The 22962-nt window shown below is 38.2% G+C and overlaps 1 protein-coding gene and 1 long non-coding RNA gene across 7 annotated transcripts in view; one reads left to right on the forward strand and one right to left on the reverse strand.

Annotated features, from left to right (window-relative positions):
- CHST9 (carbohydrate sulfotransferase 9) overlaps positions 1 to 22962 on the reverse strand; it is a 278955-nt gene that overhangs the window by 103254 nt on the left and 152739 nt on the right. For all 6 annotated transcript variants that reach the window (XM_009252309.4, XM_002828133.5, XM_054537757.2 and 3 more), the window contains one exon: positions 18852 to 18893. In XM_009252309.4, coding sequence (XP_009250584.3) covers positions 18852 to 18893 — 42 coding nt within the window. The remainder of the gene's footprint in view (positions 1 to 18851; positions 18894 to 22962) is intronic.
- The window catches only part of LOC129051525 (uncharacterized), a 195846-nt gene that overhangs the window by 33502 nt on the left and 139382 nt on the right, over positions 1 to 22962 (forward strand). The gene's annotated exons all lie outside the window — the stretch shown is intronic.

The following is a 22962-nucleotide window of genomic DNA, read 5'->3' on the forward strand; positions in this document are numbered from 1 at the left end:
TAGACATTGCAAGAATAAATGTTAAGGCTTAAATACTGATTTAGTGACTTGTGTGATATGGGCATATTATGTAATTTCTTTAAGCCTCAGTTTTATGTCTGTAAAATGGGAATACTACTACTACTAATAAAAAGATTATTGTGGGGATTAAATGAGATATTACATGTCAAGCTTTTGGCAGCATCTCTGCATATATTTAGGACTTAATAAATGATAGTTATTAAAATGCTCAGCCCGATAATTTATAGAGGCCAACCTTGGGTCTTTTCTTCTCTCTTTAAAATTTGGTGGAACTGATCTTAATACTTTGAAGCAGAGTCACAATGACCTTTAAATAGAGTGGGGATGATGTTTACTTCAAATTGATGCTATTTTTAGATTCTCTTTAGATCCTGAGTACTCAAGAGCTTAACTAGAACATTCAGCAAATCCAGTTCTGTTGTACCATATTTAGCAAATTGTCTATGAATTTAAACATGCAAATAGGAGATATTATAACTTCTCTTCATATATTGTTTTACACATTAAAAGATCCTGGAATATATTTTCCTCATTTTATTGATGAGGAAACTGAGGCACAGAGGGGTTATATCAATTGGTTTCCATGGGGGAAGGGGCAACTCTCCAGGGGAGGCATCAACATCTCCTGGGGGTGAGGGGGAAGCTCTTCCTAGCTAAGAACCCTCTTCTTCCACTAGGTGCAGGAGAAGCTTAAGATTTGAACAGTTCTGCCCTTGCGGTCCCTGAGCCACTATTATTGATGTAAGCATGTTGAATTTCTTAGCCACTTCTGGGATGGAAACAAAGTTAGGGACTACTGGGCTAGTAACTGATTTTGAATGAGAATCTAGGTCTATTATATTTAGATTCCCATAGCTGCATAAGGAGACTCACTTCTAATTCTTTATTCAGAATTCTTAGCTTCAAATATTTGTGGTTTTTCTCACTTGCACTCCCTGTACCGCCCTAGTCTTACTTCCATCACCTTTTTACAGAGCTAGTTAAAAGGAAAACTGATTAGCATGAAGTTAAAACGATCGGTATGCCACTGGAATTTTCTCTCTGATGTAATCAGAAAAATAGATCTTAGTCTGTGCCCTAAGAGAGGAGGTCCACTGCTCTAGGCTTTATTAATTTTATTTATTTATTTATTTGGTCAGGATCAAATGCTCTTTGAGGAATCTATTTTCAGAGCTCTCTAAAATGTATACCCCAGGTGTGGAGAGGGCATGCTATATTCATAGAAAGAAGTCCACCAATTTCAATGAACTTGATACAAATAAGTACTTTGATTGTTCCGAAAACCTCCAGCAATGCGTGGGTCATGAACTGAATTTATAATAGTTTTCCCTGCCATATAAATTTTTATTATAATGCTGTTTGGCCTGTTTAATTATTTAATTTCCATTCACTTGATTTCAAGTGTGGTTGAGATGTCAGAGATCATTAGTTGTTTATCCTCATAGTGTCCTAGATAGCTGGAACAATTGTTTGTTTCTAAAGCCCATTTCCCATCTGCAATTGCAGCTCATTTTGTACTACATTTGCTTGCCTCCTCCACCATTCCAGATTCAAATGATTTATGTGATTGCTTCTCAGTCTTTCTGGGATTGCTGCAATTTTTAGACGTTATTTCGATTCAACCTGTCATATAAAAACTGCAGAGAAAAGTCCAATCTCCCTGAGATAGATTGAGTCAAAGCCAGCAAAGCCAGGTCATTTGAACAGCCTTGGTGCAGGTAAACTAGACACTGGTGAATGGGCAGAGATGGTGATCCTGTCATGGCAATATCAAACACAGCATGAAGGCAGGAGAGAGCACATATTATGCTTTCCATATTCCAGTCCCCCTTGTGTGTATGTGAGCATGTGTACTTGCATGTGTGTGTGCGTGTATATGTGCATGTGGGCATTCCATGGAGCTTACTTCAAGCTCCTAAAATTCCAGATTCAACAGGTGCAATCCCCACTCTGATATCAAAGTCTCCATGGTGGAGAAACTCACTGAAGTGTGGATTCACTAAAATGTGAATTGTTGACAATGTTACCTCTTTATGACATTTTCTGCTTAAGTATCCCTTTCAATTACAACTATTTAATAAAACGGCTGTCTTCTGTTTCCATAGTCAGTGAGAGATGGTGGCTGAGAGAGAAAGACACAAACAGACAGCACAATCAATATATGTTTTGGAGGTAAAATAGATAGATGGCCCTTAATTGAAAATGCAGACTAAAGAAGAGGGAAAGTGTCAAGTCCTAACTTTCCAGCAGGAGCAATGAGGTGACATTTCCTGAACTGAGGGATTTTGGAAGAGGGCCAAGGGTGAGGCAGGTAGCACTAATGGCATATCAATAGGCAGGTGGTTACATGGCTCTCATGTTCTGAAGATAAGCAAGTGAAGAAGAGATATTGGCTTACAAGAGCAGATACAATCACTGTAGGAGGGAAAGAGGATAGATTAAAAGGCAAAAGGCCAAGCCAAGAATAATCTAATGAGTAAAATTCCAATAGAAGAACAAAACTCAAAGGGATGGAAAAGGAACAGTCAGAAAGGGAAGGGAGAATCCTATTTTTCTAGAAGGAGAGGATAATAAGATTAGGACAGGTCATGTCAGATGGACAATAAAGTGTCCTCTGAATTTAACAGCATGGAGATCAACCATTCGCAAGAGCAAATCAGTGGCGTGGCTGGAACAGAGCCAGACTGGGGTGAACATGGAGAAAATAGGGTCTGGGTGGACAGGAAAGGGTATAGATAGCTCTTCTGAAATGCATGGCTAAGGAAAAGAGCTATATCTGGAAAGGGACACAGGATTCAGGAAGATCATTTACTGATTGATTTATTTTTTGGTGGGGGAGAATACAGAGCATTGCAAATGCTGACAGAAAGCATCCAGTAGAGAACAGGTTAAAGATCCAGAAAAGAAAGCGAGTCACTCATCAGGGAGGTTCATGGGAGGCCACGGAGAGATGGGACCCACAGCATAGGAGGGACGACTCACCACTGATAGGAGGTGGGTCCACTCCTCGCTTGTAACAGGAGAGAAGGAGAAGACAATGAGAGCAAAGCATATTGGTGTATACAGATCTGGTGAAGATATCAGAGATAGATCTCAGCAGGTGCCTTCTATTAACTTCTCTGGAACATGAGGAAAGTCATCCACTAAAGAGGAGAAGAAGATGGGGTTGGGAGATTAAATTTCAAACTAGGGGAGATATGGAATGGTTACTTCAGAGAATTGACCTAACTAAAGAAGTAATTTCAGCATGGTCAAGCAGTACTTTCAAGCATTTGTATTAATAACAACAATCAAGTAGTTAGAAATGAGAGCATATCACATATAAATCTGAAAAGCATTATCTCCCCTCTTATACTTGGTCCTTCTTAAGTATGCTATATTAAAACCAATCAATTTAAATGTAGTTGTTTCTCTAGTTTGTAGTTCTCCACCACTTAATATATCTTTTGGCTTTGAAACAGTGTGTATTGAGCAGATGTTTCTTTAAGTTGACAATCCTTAATTGGAAAAAGTAAAAATAAATTGCAAAAAGTGTTAAATGAGTTCCTTGCCAGGCTAGGAGGCAGTCGTTCATTCAACTGCTCCCTTTGTCCTCTTGTATCTATCTCTTTTCCATACCTATCTCGGTTGCTTTCTTATTCCTTTAGCACCTAGCACAGTGCTGGGCTCACAGGAAGTATTCTGGAATATTGGCATTCCATTCTTCTGCCATCATCAGGAGAGTTGAATCTTCAATGGCCCTTCAATCTTGAGACAGGATTGCGGCAGGTTCTTGTTTTTTTGGTTCTGTTCTGTTGTTTTTTTTTCCTTTCCTTTGTCAAAATACTGAAACTCAGAATTGAAAACCAAAGGAATCACTTGCGAGTGCTCTCATTCTCGTCCTGTGCTCTTCTCTCCCACACATATAGAAATATACCTCTATAGTTCAGGTAGGGTTTTTGCACTGTATATCAAGGACTCAAAGAAGAAAGGGGGTCCTGTTGATTCTGCTTAAATATTTTGTTGCAATTTGTAACAATCTGTAACTCTGATTCAGTCATGGAATCTCAAGTCTTTAATGTTGAAAAGGATCATAGAGACAGTTTCATCTCCCCTCCAGCCTGGACTACACTCTATTTTATGGATGACAAAACCTACAATGGTTAAGTGTGTGTCCTGAGGAGCCCATTCTGTAAAATAATGACCTTAGAGTTTTTATGAACATGACAAAGAACTCTTTCCTAGGAGGAGGCCAGGCATTTACATGCTCATTTTTCTAGCATGATGTTCTGCACTCATTATTGCTTAATGAATGCTGGATAATTTGAATTTGTTGTTCATGATCCTTTACTAAAAAAAAATAACACAGATCTTTGGACTAATGGAATTTGCCAAGTCATCATCAGGCTAAGATCTGAGTCTTAGTATAATTTCCCTTCTTTCAGTTCAGAATTAAAATATTATAGATAGGTGGGTGAAGTAATGCCAGTAAGTATGGTAATACATTTCTGACACATGGCATGCAATCTGTGAGGGCATTCCTTCACTTGGTCCTGTACTTTGGGCAGTAATGAAGTGGAAGATTAAATTAAATAAGCTTTTATTATTCTGTGGCTTGGTTGAAAAGGGTACCATCAAACACTTTAAATAAAAAACATATCTTCTGAAACAAAGCTTCTGGGTTCTTTGGCATTATTGAACTGTGAAGAAGCCTTCCTCTCATCCACTTTATGACTTTCTTTTCTTCTGCTTTTGCCTTTGGTAGAATCATATCCATGGTAAATTATTTGGGGTTGCATCAGAAATATACACTTCATGAGCCTTGGAGGTAAAACCAGAAGGCATAGTTTCTAAATTAAACCGGCAAAAGTAAAAAGGTAATACTTTTGTTTTATTGTTTTCACTTATATCTAACCCTCTAACCTCAGTTTTCTGTGAAGGCTTATAAGTCTTAGACTGCAATATTTCTAATTCTACTAGGTTCTTTACTTAAATATAATTCTATCATACTCAGAATCATTCTCCTTTATAACATGTCTGAAGTTACATATTTTTTTCATATGAAGTAAATTTATTTAAGATCACAAAATGATACTTGACAGCTGAAAGGGAGATCTCATATCCTTAACTTTTAGCCCTGGGGACTTAAGGGAGGTCACTCTCATGGTCTATGTTTTTTCCTCACTTCGACTTCCTTCTTTTAGACTATTATAATTTTAGTGACATATGAAAAACACAGCCTCCTCTCCCTGTGTTCTTGTCTACTGTAAGTCATTGGCCACACATGAATGTTACATGACTTGAAGTAATTGTCAGGGTGAAATCAAGACAGTTGTTGTCTTACAGTCAACTCAAGTGATCTGATGTTCCATCAGGACAGAGACAGGGCAAGTGCAATGGGAGGAGTGTGAGGTCTGCTGCCCTACAGCCTCGAACTTGTATCCTAACTCCCCCTCTACTTCCTGTGGGGCTGTGGATGAGGAACGAAACTGCTCTGAATCTTGGGTTTCTCATATACAACATGAAGATAATAATGTCTTTGATATAGAGTTGATCTGAGCATTGAACGAGAGAGTTTCCATCTCTCATCATACTCAAGTATTAGTACCTATCATTACTGTGTATTTTGGCATCAGCAGAAATGTCTCAAGGGTTGATGGGAAGCCCCATCTTGATATCTGATTGAGAATTTCCTGATTGGGACTGTTTCTAAGGGGCTCAGGACACCAGCTGCAGAAGCTATACTTACTTGCAGGAATTATGGCCGTGAGTTGTCTCAAGGGCAGACGGGTGGGGAAAGGAAAGAGAGGGCAGTGAATACACTCAGCAGACCAGCCTCGGGTAGGCAGTGGCTGAGGAGTGACAGGTCTGCTAAGGCCAGGGCTCTTGGGGTGGGACCAGGTATTCAGACATTGTAAAGGCTCCTGGTGATTTCTGATATGCAGCCAAGCTTGAGAAGCCCTGGCATGGAGATTAACAATAAGGAGGACTTGAAGCCACAGGAAGATTTATCTCCGGGTCTTTTTGGGTAATTAGTGACATGGAAGTCTGGCCTGGACAATGTAGTAATAAAGTCAAAAAAGAATGACAAAATAGCAAGCCTGTAATCATATGCATTAATTTATTTAAATTCCTATAATAAAACATCACTGAAGTGGCTTGCATTTTCTCTTGGTGAATGCAGGAATTATTTTAACAGAGCAGAGAGTGCTCATTGGTGTAAACAGACATGCTTCAAACAGTTCATAGAATCAGGCACACCAATGCCCTGCATGCAGGGCCATGAGTGGAAAGTAAGGGATGCCGCCCAGGCAGAATAGGAGAGCCAGGGCCCCATGAAGAAAACTTTGAGCCATCCTTAGACTGGGGAAAAAAACAGACAAGAGCAGCACCATGCAGTAAATCACTTGTTGAGGGGCCAAGTCAGGGTTAGCAGAGTGAAGGCTGCTAGAATGAGGAAATCCCACCAGGAAACTAGAGTGGCTACCCAGAACAGGGTGGAAATTGAAAAGGGGAGATCTTTTAAGAGAAGACAATAGAAATAAGTTCAGGGAGCCTTTGAACTTGAATTGCTCAGCTGTCTATTGTATCTATTTATTTTACTTAAAAAGGTTCCAAACTCTCAGTCTCAAGGAGACTGGAATATACCAGTGAGTGAGCTGGGCTTCTCTCTAGAGTGCCAGGCAATGTGCTAGACTCACGGCTTCTGCTTCCCAGTTTCTCCTCTTCAGGAGAGTTCCCACAAGGCCAGCAGGTGCTGGCCGCTGGCAATTCCTGACAATTCCCTGCACACTGGATCCGAAGTTTAGATTGCTTGCCTTCTACTGTCAAGACCACCTTTGCCTTTGCCCTTTGCAACGTGGAAGCCAGTTCCTCCTCTTTTGGTGCACAGGCCCACATGTATCTAGTTGTGGTTTGGCCCATGCAAGCCTTTCTACAGGATACTGGGGAAAGGGGAGGTGTGCATCTGCCCAGACTCTGATGCCAGTAGTATGTAAGCCCCCAAGTCCATAAACTGACAAATACATAAGTACATTCCTATTTGTTAATTATAATTTATGTACTGTTGACCCTTGAACAATACAGGGTTTAAGGGGGAGCCAACCCCCCGTGCCATCAAAAATCTGAGTATAACTTTTGTCTCCCCCAAAACTTAACTACTGATAGCCTATTGTAGATTAAAAGCCTTACTGATAACATAGTCAATTAACATATATTTTAATGTTATATATGTTATATACTGTATTTTTGCAATAAAGTAAGCTAGAGAAAAGAAAATATTTTTAAGAAAATCATAAGGAAGAGAAAATATGTTCACTATTCATTAAGTGGAAGTGGATCTCATAAAGATCTTCATCCTTGTCTTCACATTGAATAGGCAGAGGAGGAGAGGAAGAGAAGGAGTTGGTCTTGCTATCTCAGGGGTGGACAAGGCAGAGGAAAATTCACATATAATTGGATCCATACGGTTTAAACCCATGTTGTTCCCAGGGTTAACTGTAGTTCTGAACAGCTTACAGAGCACTTTGGCATGGAAATGGAAACTATAAACAAACAAACAAACAAACAAAAAAGACAAATGCCTGCAGTTCAGCAGGGTAGAACAAGTTTTCCCAAATCACACAGACAGGATGTAGTGAACTTAGAACTCTAGTCCAGGTGATATATTTCCAAGTTCAGAGTCCAAAATAAAACAAAAGGTACAGTAGTTATAAGTCAATTTAATTCTCAATAGTTTTGGACATGAGGCTAAAAATTATAGCTAGTGGCCATCTGTCAACAAATGTAAACTATGAAACTGGATATTAAATTATATCTAATGTAATACACTGTACATAGGATCTAATTTTACATACTGTGGACTAACAGTGTGCAAAATGTTAGGCTACCCCATAGTGTATATATGTCATCTCTGTCATATACCTCTGTCAAACCGGTACAGTGGAGTCCTGCCTTCCAGATCTAATCCTTTCATTACTGTATGAGCTTGGGTAGGGCCACTTAACCTCTGTCACTTATGAAATAAAGGATTATATGATTCAACTAGTAATGACTTTCATGACACATGCAGTGTATCCAGTAGCAACAAGTGAAGTGGTATCCGTAGTTTCTCATTCCATGAACTTGTGTGGTGCATAATATTTGCCAAGTCTGTGCATGTAGTAGCAATAGCTAATTTTCAGAGCATGTTACACGTACTGAATATACTGTCCATTTCAGAGCCCTTTACACACAACATTGGCAAATTCATGAATTATTATGTCATTTACCTTTCTACTATTGAGTGAACAGTTGTTAATTTAAATATTCTTTTATAATTTGATTACTCGTTTGGCATGAAAAAATTAGGAAAAATAATTAAACAAACAAGTAAGCCAAAGCTTGAGCCCGAGGCCCTGATCCATGACATGAAATTCAAATACACTTATGAGTATCTGAGAATATTTTACTCTTCTAACAACTTCCAAAGATTTAATTCAAGGAAGGACTCCTTGACTTAAAAAAATTAGCAAAGAGCCTTACTCAAGGTACTGTGCAATTAATATCATTATTGAGAATTTTCCTAGTTGCTTCTCTCTTTTGCATATATTAGCAGCAGGTGTTGTTTCGTATTTAACTTATTATACACATTTTGTTATGTCACAGAAAATCCAAAATTTCATTTTAAAGTTCTAATTACCTAGAATTTCATAGGTGATCATTTATTCCTTGAAAATTAATGTCTTGACACAGTGCCTTTCAAATAATAGTAATGTAGAAAATGTAAACTAATTTGAATTTAATAAATTGATTGCCAACTGTTTCTTTTATGTAAAAGTAGGTTGGGCACACCTTTGGTAACATCACCCCTTTGGAAAAGTTGGTAAATAAAATTTAAGTTCACTTGTATTAATGAAATTACAAAGCTATGATTGTGGTCGTATCACAAATAAAATATGTGAGTGCAACAAATATTAAATAACAAGATTCGAGAACTCTGCAACCAGGCCCTCATTCACAAGCCTACAAGAACATGTGCACTTTATTAAAGTCAATGGAGTGTACCAGTTCATCTTGGCATTACTCATAATCGAAACATTTCAATTTTAGTTAACACACACACACAGAAAACGAATTTAAAAGTCAAATGAGTAAATTAGTTCTATGCTCCTATGTTCCAATTCCATGTTGATATCAACTAGCCGAATTTAGCCTCAGGAGGTATGAAAAAATATCTAATACAATGAATGGGAAACCTTTTAAAGAATTACAGATCTGTTAAAACAAATGTTTTTGCAACCAACTCAACAAACATATATTTTATATTGTAAGAGCCCCTCAAACTGCTCCATTAGAAAACAGCCAAGCTTAACTACAGATTTACTTCTAGATTTTGAAAGCAGTGAATCAAAAACTGGAGGATTTATATAAGAAATAAAGTCCACCTCCTGAAAAAAACATTTAAATTGAACAGTGATAGATTGAAAAATATTTTCTGCGTACACATTCCCCCAGAAAAGGGGGAATTTTTCTGGTTTACATCTGGTAGATTTCTCAATTGTAGTAAACACTATTCACAACACATTCTAGACATTTTCTTGACCTTTATTTCTGTGATACTCTTCTTTTTTTGCTTTCCCAGTTTTTGTCATTCTTTTAGGGTCTCTCTCTTTTCTATTGTCTCTTTTTTGCTTATTTCTTTATCAATCCTTAGTGGGGGTCACCGAGGACTCTGCCCTGCATTCCCTTCTCATTCATTTCTACATTTTTAGTCTTTTGACTCCACCTATGAAGTGAATGATTTACTTCATGAATACTTGTTTCCGTTTGAGCCTCTTCCTAAAACTAGGTTTTATTTATGGTCATTTGCAGATATCTAACGTGATCCCAAAGCTAAAAAAAAAAAGTATTAAAATTCCTAGAGTTTTCTGCTAAGATATCCTTGTAGCTGGTGCATTCTGGCTGTGCTGCAAGCTCAACGGCCTGGAATTTCATGCCCCATGATTAGACATCCTGGCACATTTCTCCAATTTTTCAGTGTAAAGAAACATACTTTTTATTTTCCAAAGTTTAAATGATCACCAGAGAGGCAGTTGGGGGTGTGTGTGTGTGTGTGTGTGTGTGTGTGGGTGCAGGCACTGCACATCCTTCGGAGAGTGTGAGGGGAAGGGACCTGAGAAGAGGAAAGCAAATGCTGCCTGGCCAGTGTAGGGCGTGGAATCAAGGAGGGGACACTGACTTTGAACTCTGCACCCAGCTCATCCATCTGCCTGCCCTCAGCCTTGTTGGGAGCGTCCAGTCACACAGACCCCTGCCTCTCCTGGCGACTCTGTGTGGAGGGATACGTGCTAGCATATGTGTACATACTTCCTAATAGCAGGAAATAATGGCTTGAAAAATTCAAAAGTCACAGAGAGGGTTATGTAGGGGCTCCTATACTCCAATAGACTAGGCTGACCAAAGGGTAGAGGATTCCACACATGGTTTCAGGCCTTCTTTTCCTTTATCACTCTGCATCATTTCTACGAATTCTTTAAAACCCTTTTTAGTAGAATTCTCTGCTTCTTGCTTCTTTGCAGTCCATATTACCTGCCTCAGATTGATGGTGTATGTGAGATTTGGGTCCCTCGCAAGGTCTCAATCTGAGTCCTGGATATTATTTCAAGACTTTGCTTCAGCCTAATCATGTAACATGTGGCCTTCTACAAACTTCTTCAGTATATGCATGCACATGTACCTGATGTGGATCCTACATTCAAACCCACTTGGTGAGCATCCCCCTTTCTGTCTCACTATTCTATAGACCTCCTGTCTTGAGAATTCTGACCCTGCTCATCCCGGCCATGGGCTATCAGTCACCACTTATAAATGCAAGTTACTTTTTGGGCACTCTAAACAAAAGCATTAATTTTGGCTTATTATAGCTATATACATCTCATGCTTCTTTTGTAAGGAGTGTGGCTTGGCTTATAAGCTGCTGAAAGGCAGAGCAGTCTGCATTGCTATCACCCCTGAGCATGACCAGCATGCTCACCACTGCCTCTTTCCTACCTCACTCTACCCGTTTCTCTCCTCTCCTGTTACCTTGGCCTAGAACACGTGGCTTTTACCTGCCTAAGGATTTCACCTTTGCTGCCTTTCCTGCACAGAGTGCTCTTCTCCACTGGTTACATGGCTGGATCCCCCTTGATCCAAGTCTGTGATTAGATGCCACCTGCACAGGCAGGCCCCTGTTCCTGTCTTTATAGCACTCTGTCGTTTCCCTGCAGAAAATCTAACAAAATCAAAAACTGTACCTTTGTTTACTTGATTAACTCTCCCCTCAGACAGTAAGCTCCCAGACGTCAGGTACCTGGACGTTTGCTCACCACTGTACATCCAGCGCCTAGCACAATATGGGTCAATAAACACTAATCAAAGGAAATAGTGTTAGAGCTTTCCTAAGCTCTAGGTCGTGTTAGAACATTATCTTAATAAAGGTGATGACGATGTTTTATATATCTATACCTACATCAATCTCTCTTTCTATAGTTATGTGTATATATACATCTATGATGACAGATATAGTATGCATGTATGATATTAAAGACTTTATTTAAATACTGATTTACAGTATTAAATCACTGTATGCAATACATAATATTATTAGGAGAGTTTCATAACTTGCCATCATCCTCTCGCTGCAAAGGTGAGGATAAAGAACAGAAATCGTATGTTCTGCCTCCCTGGAACTGAAGTCCTTGCTGAAAGACAGTGAATAATGCTATAAAATCACTTGTGATATAAAGATCATTATCTAAAGTCATTATCATAAATGGGACATTCAAACCTCACACTGAGTTTTTCTAGTACTTCAAGCCTGACAATTTTCAAAACACTCAAATTTCTATTTCTACTTTATATTTCTCAGAAAAAAGAGAATAAACCAAGGAGACACTGGAAAATTTACGGTTAATCACAAATTATTGGGGTATTAAATGCATTTTCAACATAACGATATTTCTGACTTATGATAGGCTTCTTGGGACATAACCCCATCATAAGTCAAAGAACATCATATTCACAAACAGATCTGTGCAAAAATGTCCATAGCAGTCCTATTCATAATAGCCTCAAACTAGAAACAATCCAAATGTCAAAAACAAGATAATGGATAAGTAATTTGTAATGTAGTCATACAGTGGAATATCACACATCAATAAACAAGGAATGAATGATTGATATATGCAACAATCTCAAAAATATTATGGCATGTGAAAGGGGCCTTTACAAGGTACATGCTGTGTGATTCCATTTATATTAAGTCCAAGAATAGGCCAAAGTAAACTATGGTGAAATACATAAGAAGTGGTTTCCTGGGAAGTAGAGAGAAGGTAGAAGAAGGGTAGGGAGGTAGTTGATGAGGTTTTGAATTGGAATTGACTGGAAAGGGCAAAGAGAAAACTATTTAGGGTGTGAGATTCAATATCTTATTTTGGGTGGCTGGTACACAGGTGTATACAATTCTCAAAACTTACTGGATTGAGAGAATACTTAAGATCTGTGCATTTTATTCTAAATTATACATCAATTTTAAAATTAAGAGATTCTATTATTTTGTATAAAATTGTATTACTGAACACTATTTGGAATATTTCCCTACTTTCTAGGCACGTGAAACATTTTTAGAATTCTTGTATTTTATAAATTTATCAACTTAGTTTATCAAGTATGATGACAACATTAATGCATCCAGTTTCCTTAGATTAAGCCTCAATTTATTGTGAAGTTCAAAAACATAAAGAATTACAAAAACCAAAACCAAAAAGCCTTGTCCAGAATCAAGATTAAATTTTCAGAGATGAATGTCATTGCCACACTATGCCAGCAAGGGGAGTAGTTACACTTTGAGAAGAGCTCCGTCTCCATCACCACTGAATTATTCTATGGGGCACTTTAACAAGGCCCCAAAAATTGACTTTTGGGTGTTGTCATGATGGAAATGACAAATCATTTCAATGCAAGAGAAAAAGATTGAAAACCTTGACCCTTTAGATTACTCCAAACCTCAGTGAGAAGGAGAAAAATACTTGCAGATCAGCTTATTAGAATATTATGTTCATGTAATTCAGGTACCAGGAAAATATTTAAGAGAATAGCTAAATTAACTGCAGGGTGCCACTTTTTCTTTGCTAATTATTTTCATACAAGAATAATCATATACAGCCCTTTCCCCTACAAAAGAAAAAAAACCCAACAACTTCACAGTTTATTTTTACACATGTGAGAAGGACAGCCCCAGTGTGTGCAGAAGGTACAAACTGTTGGAAAATCGAGGCTTGGTCTGACAGTAGGTAAGGCTGGAAAACAGTAATTTTTCTTTCCCCTGCAGGATAAGGGCTTTTCAGTTGAGATTGTTAGGCTACGAATCTGAAGATTTATGCTGAATTTTAAAAAATATCATCATGTTCATCAATTCTTATAAGATTTGTAAGGCTTAATTCTCACAGCCTTAGGAAGGCTGCAGAAAAGTCTCTAACTATCCTTTCCTACCAACTTTGGTAATCCTGGATTTACAGAAAAGAATGTTCAGGCTGACAATGGGAAATATGCCCCCAGGCAAGGAGGAGAGAGAGCAGGAGAGTGGGCCTGCCAGATATGGACACTTATGAGATGGGTACCGGCCCTCTTTACCCTGTAACCTTCGTGACAACCCCACCCTTGATTTTAACACCGTAGCACCTTCTTCTCAATTTGTCTCATTACCCAGAGAAACTGAGTGCAGAGGAGCTAGCAATGTGTGCCCCAGAAAATACCCTGAGCCATGCCCCGTGCTGGGCTGGAGTCTTGACTTATGTTTGGGAACTGTATCTCTGCAATCTGCAGTGCTTGTGAATGTGATGTACCTCCCTCCTTTTGCCAAATGACGGCAAAGACACTGAGTGCAGGTAAACAATAGTACATTTCAGGACCCACGCCCAGGAGAACATGCCTACCAAATGCAAAGCTCTAGGGCACCAAGTGCCGATTTGTGGACCAACAGTAGCCTGCAAGGATTAACTCTAGCTTTAAAATCACACGGCACTTCAGTTTGGCACAAAAGCAGCCCTCTACTCCGAAAGAGAGTATGCTATCAATACGTAAAAAGGTATTACCCTTGAATATGTGTATCCTTTTGCTGGTACATAAACCCTGCCTCAAGATATTCTTCATGAAATTCCAAGGAACATTTCTCAGTTCAATGACCCTAAGAAATGATTTTGAGTTACTCTCCACTTACAAAATAGAGGAAAAGTATTTTCTTTCAGTTCCTGTAAATGGAGGCCTAGAGACGTAAAGGAGTCAGAGTCAGAAGAGTCAAGTTTTAGATTCTGCTTTGAACTTTATCGAGATCTCCAAATCGGAGATGCTAGTCTGGGTTATATTCTTGCTGTCAAGGACTCACAGAACTGGTCCAAATTGAACACTGTTTCACTACATGGCAAAAAAAAAAAAAAAAAGAGAAAAACATGTTAATGACATGCTACTGCACACCTCTCCCTAATGTTGGCTTTGCCACTGAATGGATGTGAGTCTTGTGTTCTTTTAAGTGGGAAATAAACTAAAAGACCATATTCCAAGGATTACTAAAATCTGTGGGATATGTAAAGGATAGAAACAAGAGTGAAAAAGAACATACACAAAGAACCCAGAAATGGGAGACATGTTGATTACAGAAGGAAATACAAGGAGGGTGTAATTAGGGTCAAAGAAATAAAATGAACAGATACTTGTCTTTGCATTTGTTTTTAATGAGTGGTGAGTTGCTTTCTTGAGCAGGCAACTGGGTACAAACCAGGCAGAAATAAAATGGGAGTTGTAGAGGGCACTGCGGGGGGTGAGTGTCTGGCATGACACTAGAAGATTAAAGCACCTTGGAGAAAGGACTGATGTGCATTTGCAGAATGGGAGAGAGTACTGTGTCTGAAACCATATTAGGAGACACATTACTTGGTGCTTCCTACCCTGGGAAAGGCAGGGCTGCACTTCAGTGTGGTTCATGCTGTGTACGGAAGTCCCACCTGTGGGGTTGAGGGTGGTAATGTGCCATGGGGCAATCTCCACATTAGCAGGTTACCACAGTGGACCGAAAGAAATGTACAGGAAGCAAGGCACTTGGAGGTGGATTTCACGTGATTCGTGTTGGAAGTTACAGAAGAGTGCGCTTTGGGAGCCAAGGCTGAGAAGAGAGAAGAAAATGCTCTGGGTTTCTCAACCCCTAATGAGTCTTTGGAGTTGTCTTTTCACAGGAGCCTGGAATTTTGTCTAATTGGATAGGTTTTTCCAGATGTTTCAAATGTTATTCATGGGAGATGTTTATATTCATTACCTCCAAAGATCTTGACTAGGAGCTAGCACCTTGCATTTGGTATATCCTTAATGAATAGCCATTGACTGAGTGAATCAACCATGCTCCCAAATGAGGAATGTGTCTTACATTAATTAAAATAGGAGTCAATAATGTGCAAGATATAGCCTATATTTCCTTTATTACTGCCATTTGGCAAATTGAGGATGAAAGCTCTAATAATTCAAATCTCTCTCGGAGGTAAGTTTAGTAACTATCAAGATAGATCTTGGCAGCTCTCTCTTGGGGTCCCCAAGGCTAGCTAAACATTTTAAGAGGACACCAAATATTTTCCTAGTGGATGGTGAGATAACTCACTTCCAAGTGTGGGAGGAAGTGCAGTCTTGCCTGTTGCAACCAGCAAATTCTGGAATGAGGTTTAGATTTGGTGCTAAAGGTGTGAGGGGCAGGTAGCATGCAATCTGGCTCCTTTTTATTAATAGTTAGCTGAAACTTTACCTTTCTATTTCAGAGGAGGTGGACAGCTTTTTTACTACCCTATGTGCTAGGGAAGAATGAAAGTTCAAGTGGAAGGGGAGGCTGGGAATAGGCTGCAGTTGGGATGTGAGACAAGGGTGGGAGGTGAGAGAGTAGGAGGGTCAGGCAGGGGTCAGACTGGCCACTGTCCTAAATCTGAGCAGTAGCGTCAGGGCTGGAGGTTAGCTGATGGTGACAGTATATAACCTTGGAGGCATCTGGCTGCTCAGTCCTTTGCATAAGCCACTCACTCACTTGACAACAACAAGTCATAGGATCACAGGCTGTGGACTCTGAATAGAAAGGGCGCCATTCTGTCAAACTAATGCTGAGGCCGGAGAACAGGGCCTCTAAACTTCTGAGATCTGCATTGGCCAGCGTTTCCAATTGTCCCCTGGATGGCACTTGCTCTCAGGCACTAGCATACCTGCTTTGATCTACCCCAACCCCAGACCATCAACTCATTCATTTTGATTGTTCCAGAGTACACAGGTGTGGCTGTACCTGCAAACTCATGCTTTCAGTATGGGCTTTTAATTCTGCTAAAAAATATTTTTCCATGTCTCTTTCTTGTCTTGTTTCCCCATTGCAGAATTTTTTCCTCTTTCCCCAAAGACAAGCTCTTACTCACAGAAGACAGTAACCCAGTGGTTCCCATCTATAGAGCACACATGGTAGATACCTTATCTTTAATGATCTCAGTAACCCATGTAAGCTATGTGCTGTTATCCTTATTTTATTTGATTTTTTAGAGATACGGTCTCACTGTGTTGCACAGAGTGGACCGCAGTGGCTGTTTACAGGTACAATAATCGTCATACACTACAATCTTGAACTCTTGGCCTCAAGCAATCCCCCTACTTCAGCCTCCTGAGTAGCTGGGATGACAGGTACATGTCCCCATGACCAGCTTGTCCCTGTTTTATAAGCAAGAGCTCAGTGAAGTTACCCAGCATGTGTTCTGGCCAAGTGCATTATAGTTTATAAAGTGCCTCCACATGTGTTATGAGTTCTCTGACCTATGAAGTGCATGTTAGTATTATCTCCATTTCGCAGATGGTAAAATGGAAATTTAGCGGGGTTATGTGACCTACCCAAGTTGTGTTGCTCGTGGGTAGCTGAATTGAGTTTCGAACTTGTGTCCTCCTATTCTACATCCCATGCTTATTCACAGTATAGTGGCAAAAAAATGGAAGCTTTCAGGAATAAAATCTCTCAAATTTCTTTATATCCATCTTTAAACTTATATTAGTTTTTCCCCACTCATCCTTTTCTCCTGTCTCAGGAAGAAGTTGATTCTATCCTGTGTTCCTAAAAGTTCTCTCCTGTGCCCTTGAATGATCTTATTTATTTCCATTTCTTCACATTTCAACTCTTTATGCAAAAGACTCTCAAATCTTTCTCTCTCTAAACTCCAATTGTTGTTTTCGACCACTTAAAGGGTATCTTTTCTTGGTAATATACCTTTATGTATAGACCATACACTACTCCCACATTCCCTCAGCTCTATACAACTAACTCTAAGTCTACGTTGTTTTGCTTGGGCAATACATGTGCTTTGATGTCTCCATGCTTTTGCTTGTACTGCCTGAAATGCTGTCCTTCCCTTTCTCTACTTGTAGAAATTCCATTCATTCTTTAAAGAATCAGTTCAAGCGTGATAACTGTTACTGAATATTTCCCCAACTCTTCCTATTAGATTTAACAGTGTATTCTGTGCATTCCCAAAGTACTTTGTTTTTTGGGATAACACATTGCTTATCACATGAGAAAATCATTTATCTCCATCTCTGTCTCAACTTATGGGCTACCAGCAAAGTGAAGACAAAAAGGGAATTTTATTTATCTCTACATCCCTTGATGCAATAAACATGGCCCTTGGCTAAGTGTTTGTTGAATGAATAAAGGAATAAATGGATGCATGGTGACTCAGTTACTACTCCAATTTTTCAACATACCCCTAGGAGGGCATGGTCTGATTTTGTTTTTTTCCCTCACCTTAAATCTTTGCTATTGCCCTAGGAATCTGACTTGCTTGCTGTGCAAAAATATTGAGTTTTAAATGAAAAAAAAGTTACCTGCCATGTGAGATCATGAAAAAGAAAATGGAATAATATATCATTTTTTCTTGTAAAGTAAACATACTACTGTCATCTAGGTGATCACTTTACAGATATGCATCCCAAAATTAGAATTTATATTTATAAATTTTTAAGACAATAGGAATTGATCTTCTATTACTAAATGCTTCCATCCACATATTACACAATAGTAAACCTCATTAGACTAATTAGTTTGGAAAGGAGGAGAGGAAGATCTAGCCTGAATTATGGAAGTCAGAATGTTTTGAAAGCAACATTGTTTTATTACTTTCAATAAAACAATAAAATCTGTCTAAGGGGACATCTACTTCATGACCTTAATAATCCTTATTTTACAGCTGAATCTTCTTGCCTAAAGACCACTGTATGCTAAAGCCATGAAAACAATGTATTCTTTTTACATGGGTCACAAATGTTCCATTTCACTTAGCAAATCCATTCCTTGAAGACAATTCAAAGCTAAATTTCAGCTTAGTCTAGATCAAATTCTCAAGAATTGTGTATTAGCAGTATCTGAATTAATGAGGCTTTACTCTATTCATAGAGGAAGACATTTAAAAAAAAATAGACTATAGTGCAATGTGCCAGGAAAATGTTAAACACTTTTAAAATAAAAATAGAAAAATTTGTAAACTTTTTCAAATAAGGTAAACACCATCCTATATATAACTGAAATCAGTCTTCAGAGCCTTTAGTTTCCTTTGTAAATCCCTTGAGGACAAGGATTGTGGTTTGCTTGCTTTTCTCCCCACGCTCCAAGACTTTATGCACGCCAAAAATGCCACCTAGGCTGTGCTTTCTAGGGATGGCTATTATCAGCAGAACAGGTGCTTAAAAGCCACACTCTGAGGTTTTCAGATATTGTAGTTGTTGCTCTGCTTATTTATAACTACCCAAGACTCAAACATTATGAGGAAGTTACTCACTGATTCTGGGTACAGGCCGCAAGTACTTCACTGGTTCCCATCCTGAAAAAGAAGAGGAAAGAAATTCATATATTACCATCACATCTAAAGACATTTATAAAACTTTCTACACAAAGATGCCTCAAAGCCTCTCATAGTTTATTTGTAACAAGGAAAATGATGGGAAGGGAGACGGTCATGAAATAAAATGTGTCATCCCCTGTGTTTCTGGCCTGATTAAGCTTGGTGTCACTTATTAGGAAACCTGGCATTACCATGAAAATTTGGTATCCAAAAAGCCTGGGCTTTGAGCCTGTACTCTTTGTGGCAGGGAAATGGAGCCAGGGACTGGGGGGTGGGTAGCATTGGAAAATGACCATCACAAGGAAGACAATTTCCTTTCTCAGCATTCCACCCCATAACAGATCAATGTGCTAATATATAATATTTTCACTTATTAATAAAATCTTTGTGTAAAATTGAGTACTTGGGCTCAATGTCTTTGGGTGAAATTGAGATAGAGATGCCATGTACAGCTCCTGGCATTGATTATTAGTGGCCCACTATTGGATGCCTTAGTTTGGGAAGCTTGGAAAAATAAATGAACAGAAAGCTAGGATAAAAAAGAGGGCTCTGAGGCAAGCAATCCCATGGATATTTAAATTATCCAGAACGAATGATAGTTTATTCTGTAGTAAACAGCTATAAGAAAGAAATCTTAAGGTTTTCCTTGAACCAGTGATTTTTCATGGTGATTACCAAGGGCCTCTTTCTGCCAGATGAAGTTGGCCTATTGTAACATAGTATATTTCTTCTTGCTCAGTCACCTATGGGGAGAGGAGAGCCTCAGTTCCTTCTGAGAACAATCTTACAGAGAAGTAAGAATGTAATTATATGACTACTTAGTTTTTGGCTTTTTGGGTTACATTGTTCCATTTCTTTCCTTTAAAACATTATACATATATGTATATATATTATATATAATACAACATATTATGACATATATATATACTGTATGTCATACCATATATTTGATATAATATATAACTATAATGAAATATATATTATATAATACATTTACATATATATTATATATTAATATATACTCGATTCTATATTTTATAAATATATATGTAATTTTTTGCTCTTTGCATGCCTTTTAAAAAATATCTTTCAACGTATGTTGACTAAAACTTGAATGAGTACTAAAGGATGGTGTGGCTTAAGCAATGGTAGGATTAATTGTCTGTCCTGCTAGCCTGCCTCATTTAAATCACCTAGTCTCAGTGTGACTCATTTATAATATTGCTTTGCTAACCCTAATTGAGATAAAAATCTTATTGGCACTTGTCTTTTAAATTATTTTTTAGAAAATTTCACGTGTGCCAGAAAATACCAGTTTACACTTGCATCAATGATATGCTATTCTGTTTTTAGAATGATTTAAAGCACATATCCAAGGGCATTTTGAATTGTCCTGTTATGAACTTTCTGGTGTAAGGTACTAGCCATTCTACTTGATTTAGTAATATCTGCATTTTGGAGGCAGGTATTTACGAGTCATATAGCTCATCAGTAAGTTACAGGTCCTTCAGTACAAGTGATCCCCAGGGGCTGGACCTGGATATGTAATGCATTGCTCCCACCCACTTTATTGTAATTGCAACTCTATATTTACCTGTTCACGCAGGTAATGGTAGCATGATTAAGGTCACACTATCATGGCTTAGTGATAAGAATATTGTTTAGACTAGAACTCAAAATCTTCCTCCATACAAAATTGATTATTTCTAGCACATTATCATTATTTACGTAGGCTGTCACTGAATCAAGAAAGGAAGTTAAATTGGTGTGGAAAAACTGGTTATTCAAAAAGTCAAATGCGTCTGCTTCTTCATATCCTACAATATTCTGGTAAGTTGCTTATCGATTGTATGAGAGATTGTTCTCATCAAACATTGCTTTTAAGCTATCTGACTTATAACAATCAAGTCATTTCCTTAAAAAATGTGGACATGATAAGCTCTTTCCTCCATCTGCATAATGGCTCAAATACAAAGGTTGTGCAAATCTGGCAATTTCTCAACGGTGTCTGGAAGCCTGATATTAGGACATTACAATGAGAGTACACTCAGGTATTGGTAATTGTTCCCTGGTCTAGTTTGTCCCTCCACACATCATGGATGGAAGTATACTAGTTAGATAAATGCCTTTCTCCCCCACTATAGTAAACTTATTGAACACTGGGATGATCCAGTCTGGTTCCTCTTTTTAACTTCTCTGAACCTAGTTTAGTCTTATGCATATATATTGAACTAACCTAAATTTTTGAAAGAGCTATTTCTTTAAGCATCGATTAAATGATAGGGAAATAAATACAATTTATTTTTTATCTTTTGAATTGTCTCCTAAGGAAAAGTATCCTCTCCCACCTCTCAATAATAGTAATATAGTATATGGCTCTTTAAAGGCTTTAAGTATATCTTTTAAATCATTGTTATTTTTCTGTGTATTTGTACATAATAAATATGTAGGATGTTGGGCTCAGTCCATACAATCAATAGAGACTGACTGACTAGCTACAAGATCATGTACTGAATAGCTATGCATATTCTTCCACGGTCAACTGTGAAAATAACTTGAAACCCCAACAATGGGGATTGCTTCACAAACAGAAATTAACTGGGTTTGGCCAGAGCCACTAAAATTAATGATCTTAAACCTCACATCCAGTATATCTGTTCTTATATTGTGTTTACAAGATTGAAAAAGAATTAAGACTTAATTTAGATAATCGAATAAAATAGGATCTTTGCCTTTCATTCCATAACTTATTCTGATCATTGTCTTTTGTGGTGAAGCATGTTTTACCTGTTGAAACTTGGCATAACATCATAATAAGTGAATAGGTCTAGAGCTTTGATGAAAATTTAATTTTTTAAAAAATTAGCATTTCACTGATCCTTATCCTGAGGGTTGGAGAGCTTCACACAGCACTGAGCCAGGTAGAGCTCACACTCAAGTGAGAGAACACAAATACAACCATAGTGTACTTTTCTCAAAGAATTCAAAATAATTCTTCTGGCAATGTGATAAATTAATTTAGTTGTTTGTCATCATCCTTATCTAACTGAGAATACAAGGATAGGAAAAGGTTAGAGAGCTTCCTAAGGCTATGTGGCAATTTGTTGTTAAAATTGAAATAGGGTTACATTGGAATGCCAAGGCTTTATTTTCAATAATGAATCAGGATTTGTTTTTCCAGCTAAACTTTGTAGATATTTGATCATCAATATCCTCTTAATTTTACACACAGATATTTGGATGCAAAGAAAAAAATAATCACAGTGAAGTTTAGGTCCTTTGGTTGCTGGGTTTAAAAGTTTATCCCAATATTTTCTTTTGAAAGATTGATTTGGTCTCACCTTGCCTTTTGTTTTATCTTTTCTTTTAAAATTGCCTGGATGTGCAATTATTAAATGAATAATAACCACAATAACAGCTAACATGGATTGAATGCTTATTAAATATCAGACATGCTGCTGAGTGCGTTATGTGAACCTTATCTAATTTAGTATCATAAGAATCCCATGGAAATACTACCAGGATTTCTGTATATAGAATATAGCCACATATTTCCAGTTCTCCATTTTCTTACATAAACTACACCCATAATCATCATGTATATTTCTCAGTTTCTGTTTCATTAAAGTAGATTGAAAAAGGCACAAAGCACAATCCTTTTAGATTTAAGTTTTTCCCCAATATTTTGCCACTATCTAGCTCACATATAATTCTATAGCCTTTATTTTGTTTTATTTTGTATTTTTTTGAGACAGAGTCTTGCTCTGTCGCCCAGGCAGGAATGCAGTGGCGTGATCTTGGCTCACTGCAACCTCCTCCCACTGCAACCTCCGCCTCCCAGGTTCAAGCGATTCTCCTGCCTCAGCCTCCTGAGTAGCTGGGATTACAGGCGCGTGCCACCATGCCCAGTTAATTTTTGTATTTTTAGTGGAGATGGATTTTCACCATGTTGGTCAGGCTAGTCTCGAACTCTTGACCTTGTGATCCACCCACCTCAGCCTCCCAAAGTGCTGGGATTACAGGCGTGAGCCACCAGGCTCGGCCTATA

The sequence above is a fragment of the Pongo abelii genome, chromosome 17, assembly GCF_028885655.2.
Source record: "Pongo abelii isolate AG06213 chromosome 17, NHGRI_mPonAbe1-v2.0_pri, whole genome shotgun sequence".
Taxonomy (NCBI): domain Eukaryota; kingdom Metazoa; phylum Chordata; class Mammalia; order Primates; family Hominidae; genus Pongo; species Pongo abelii.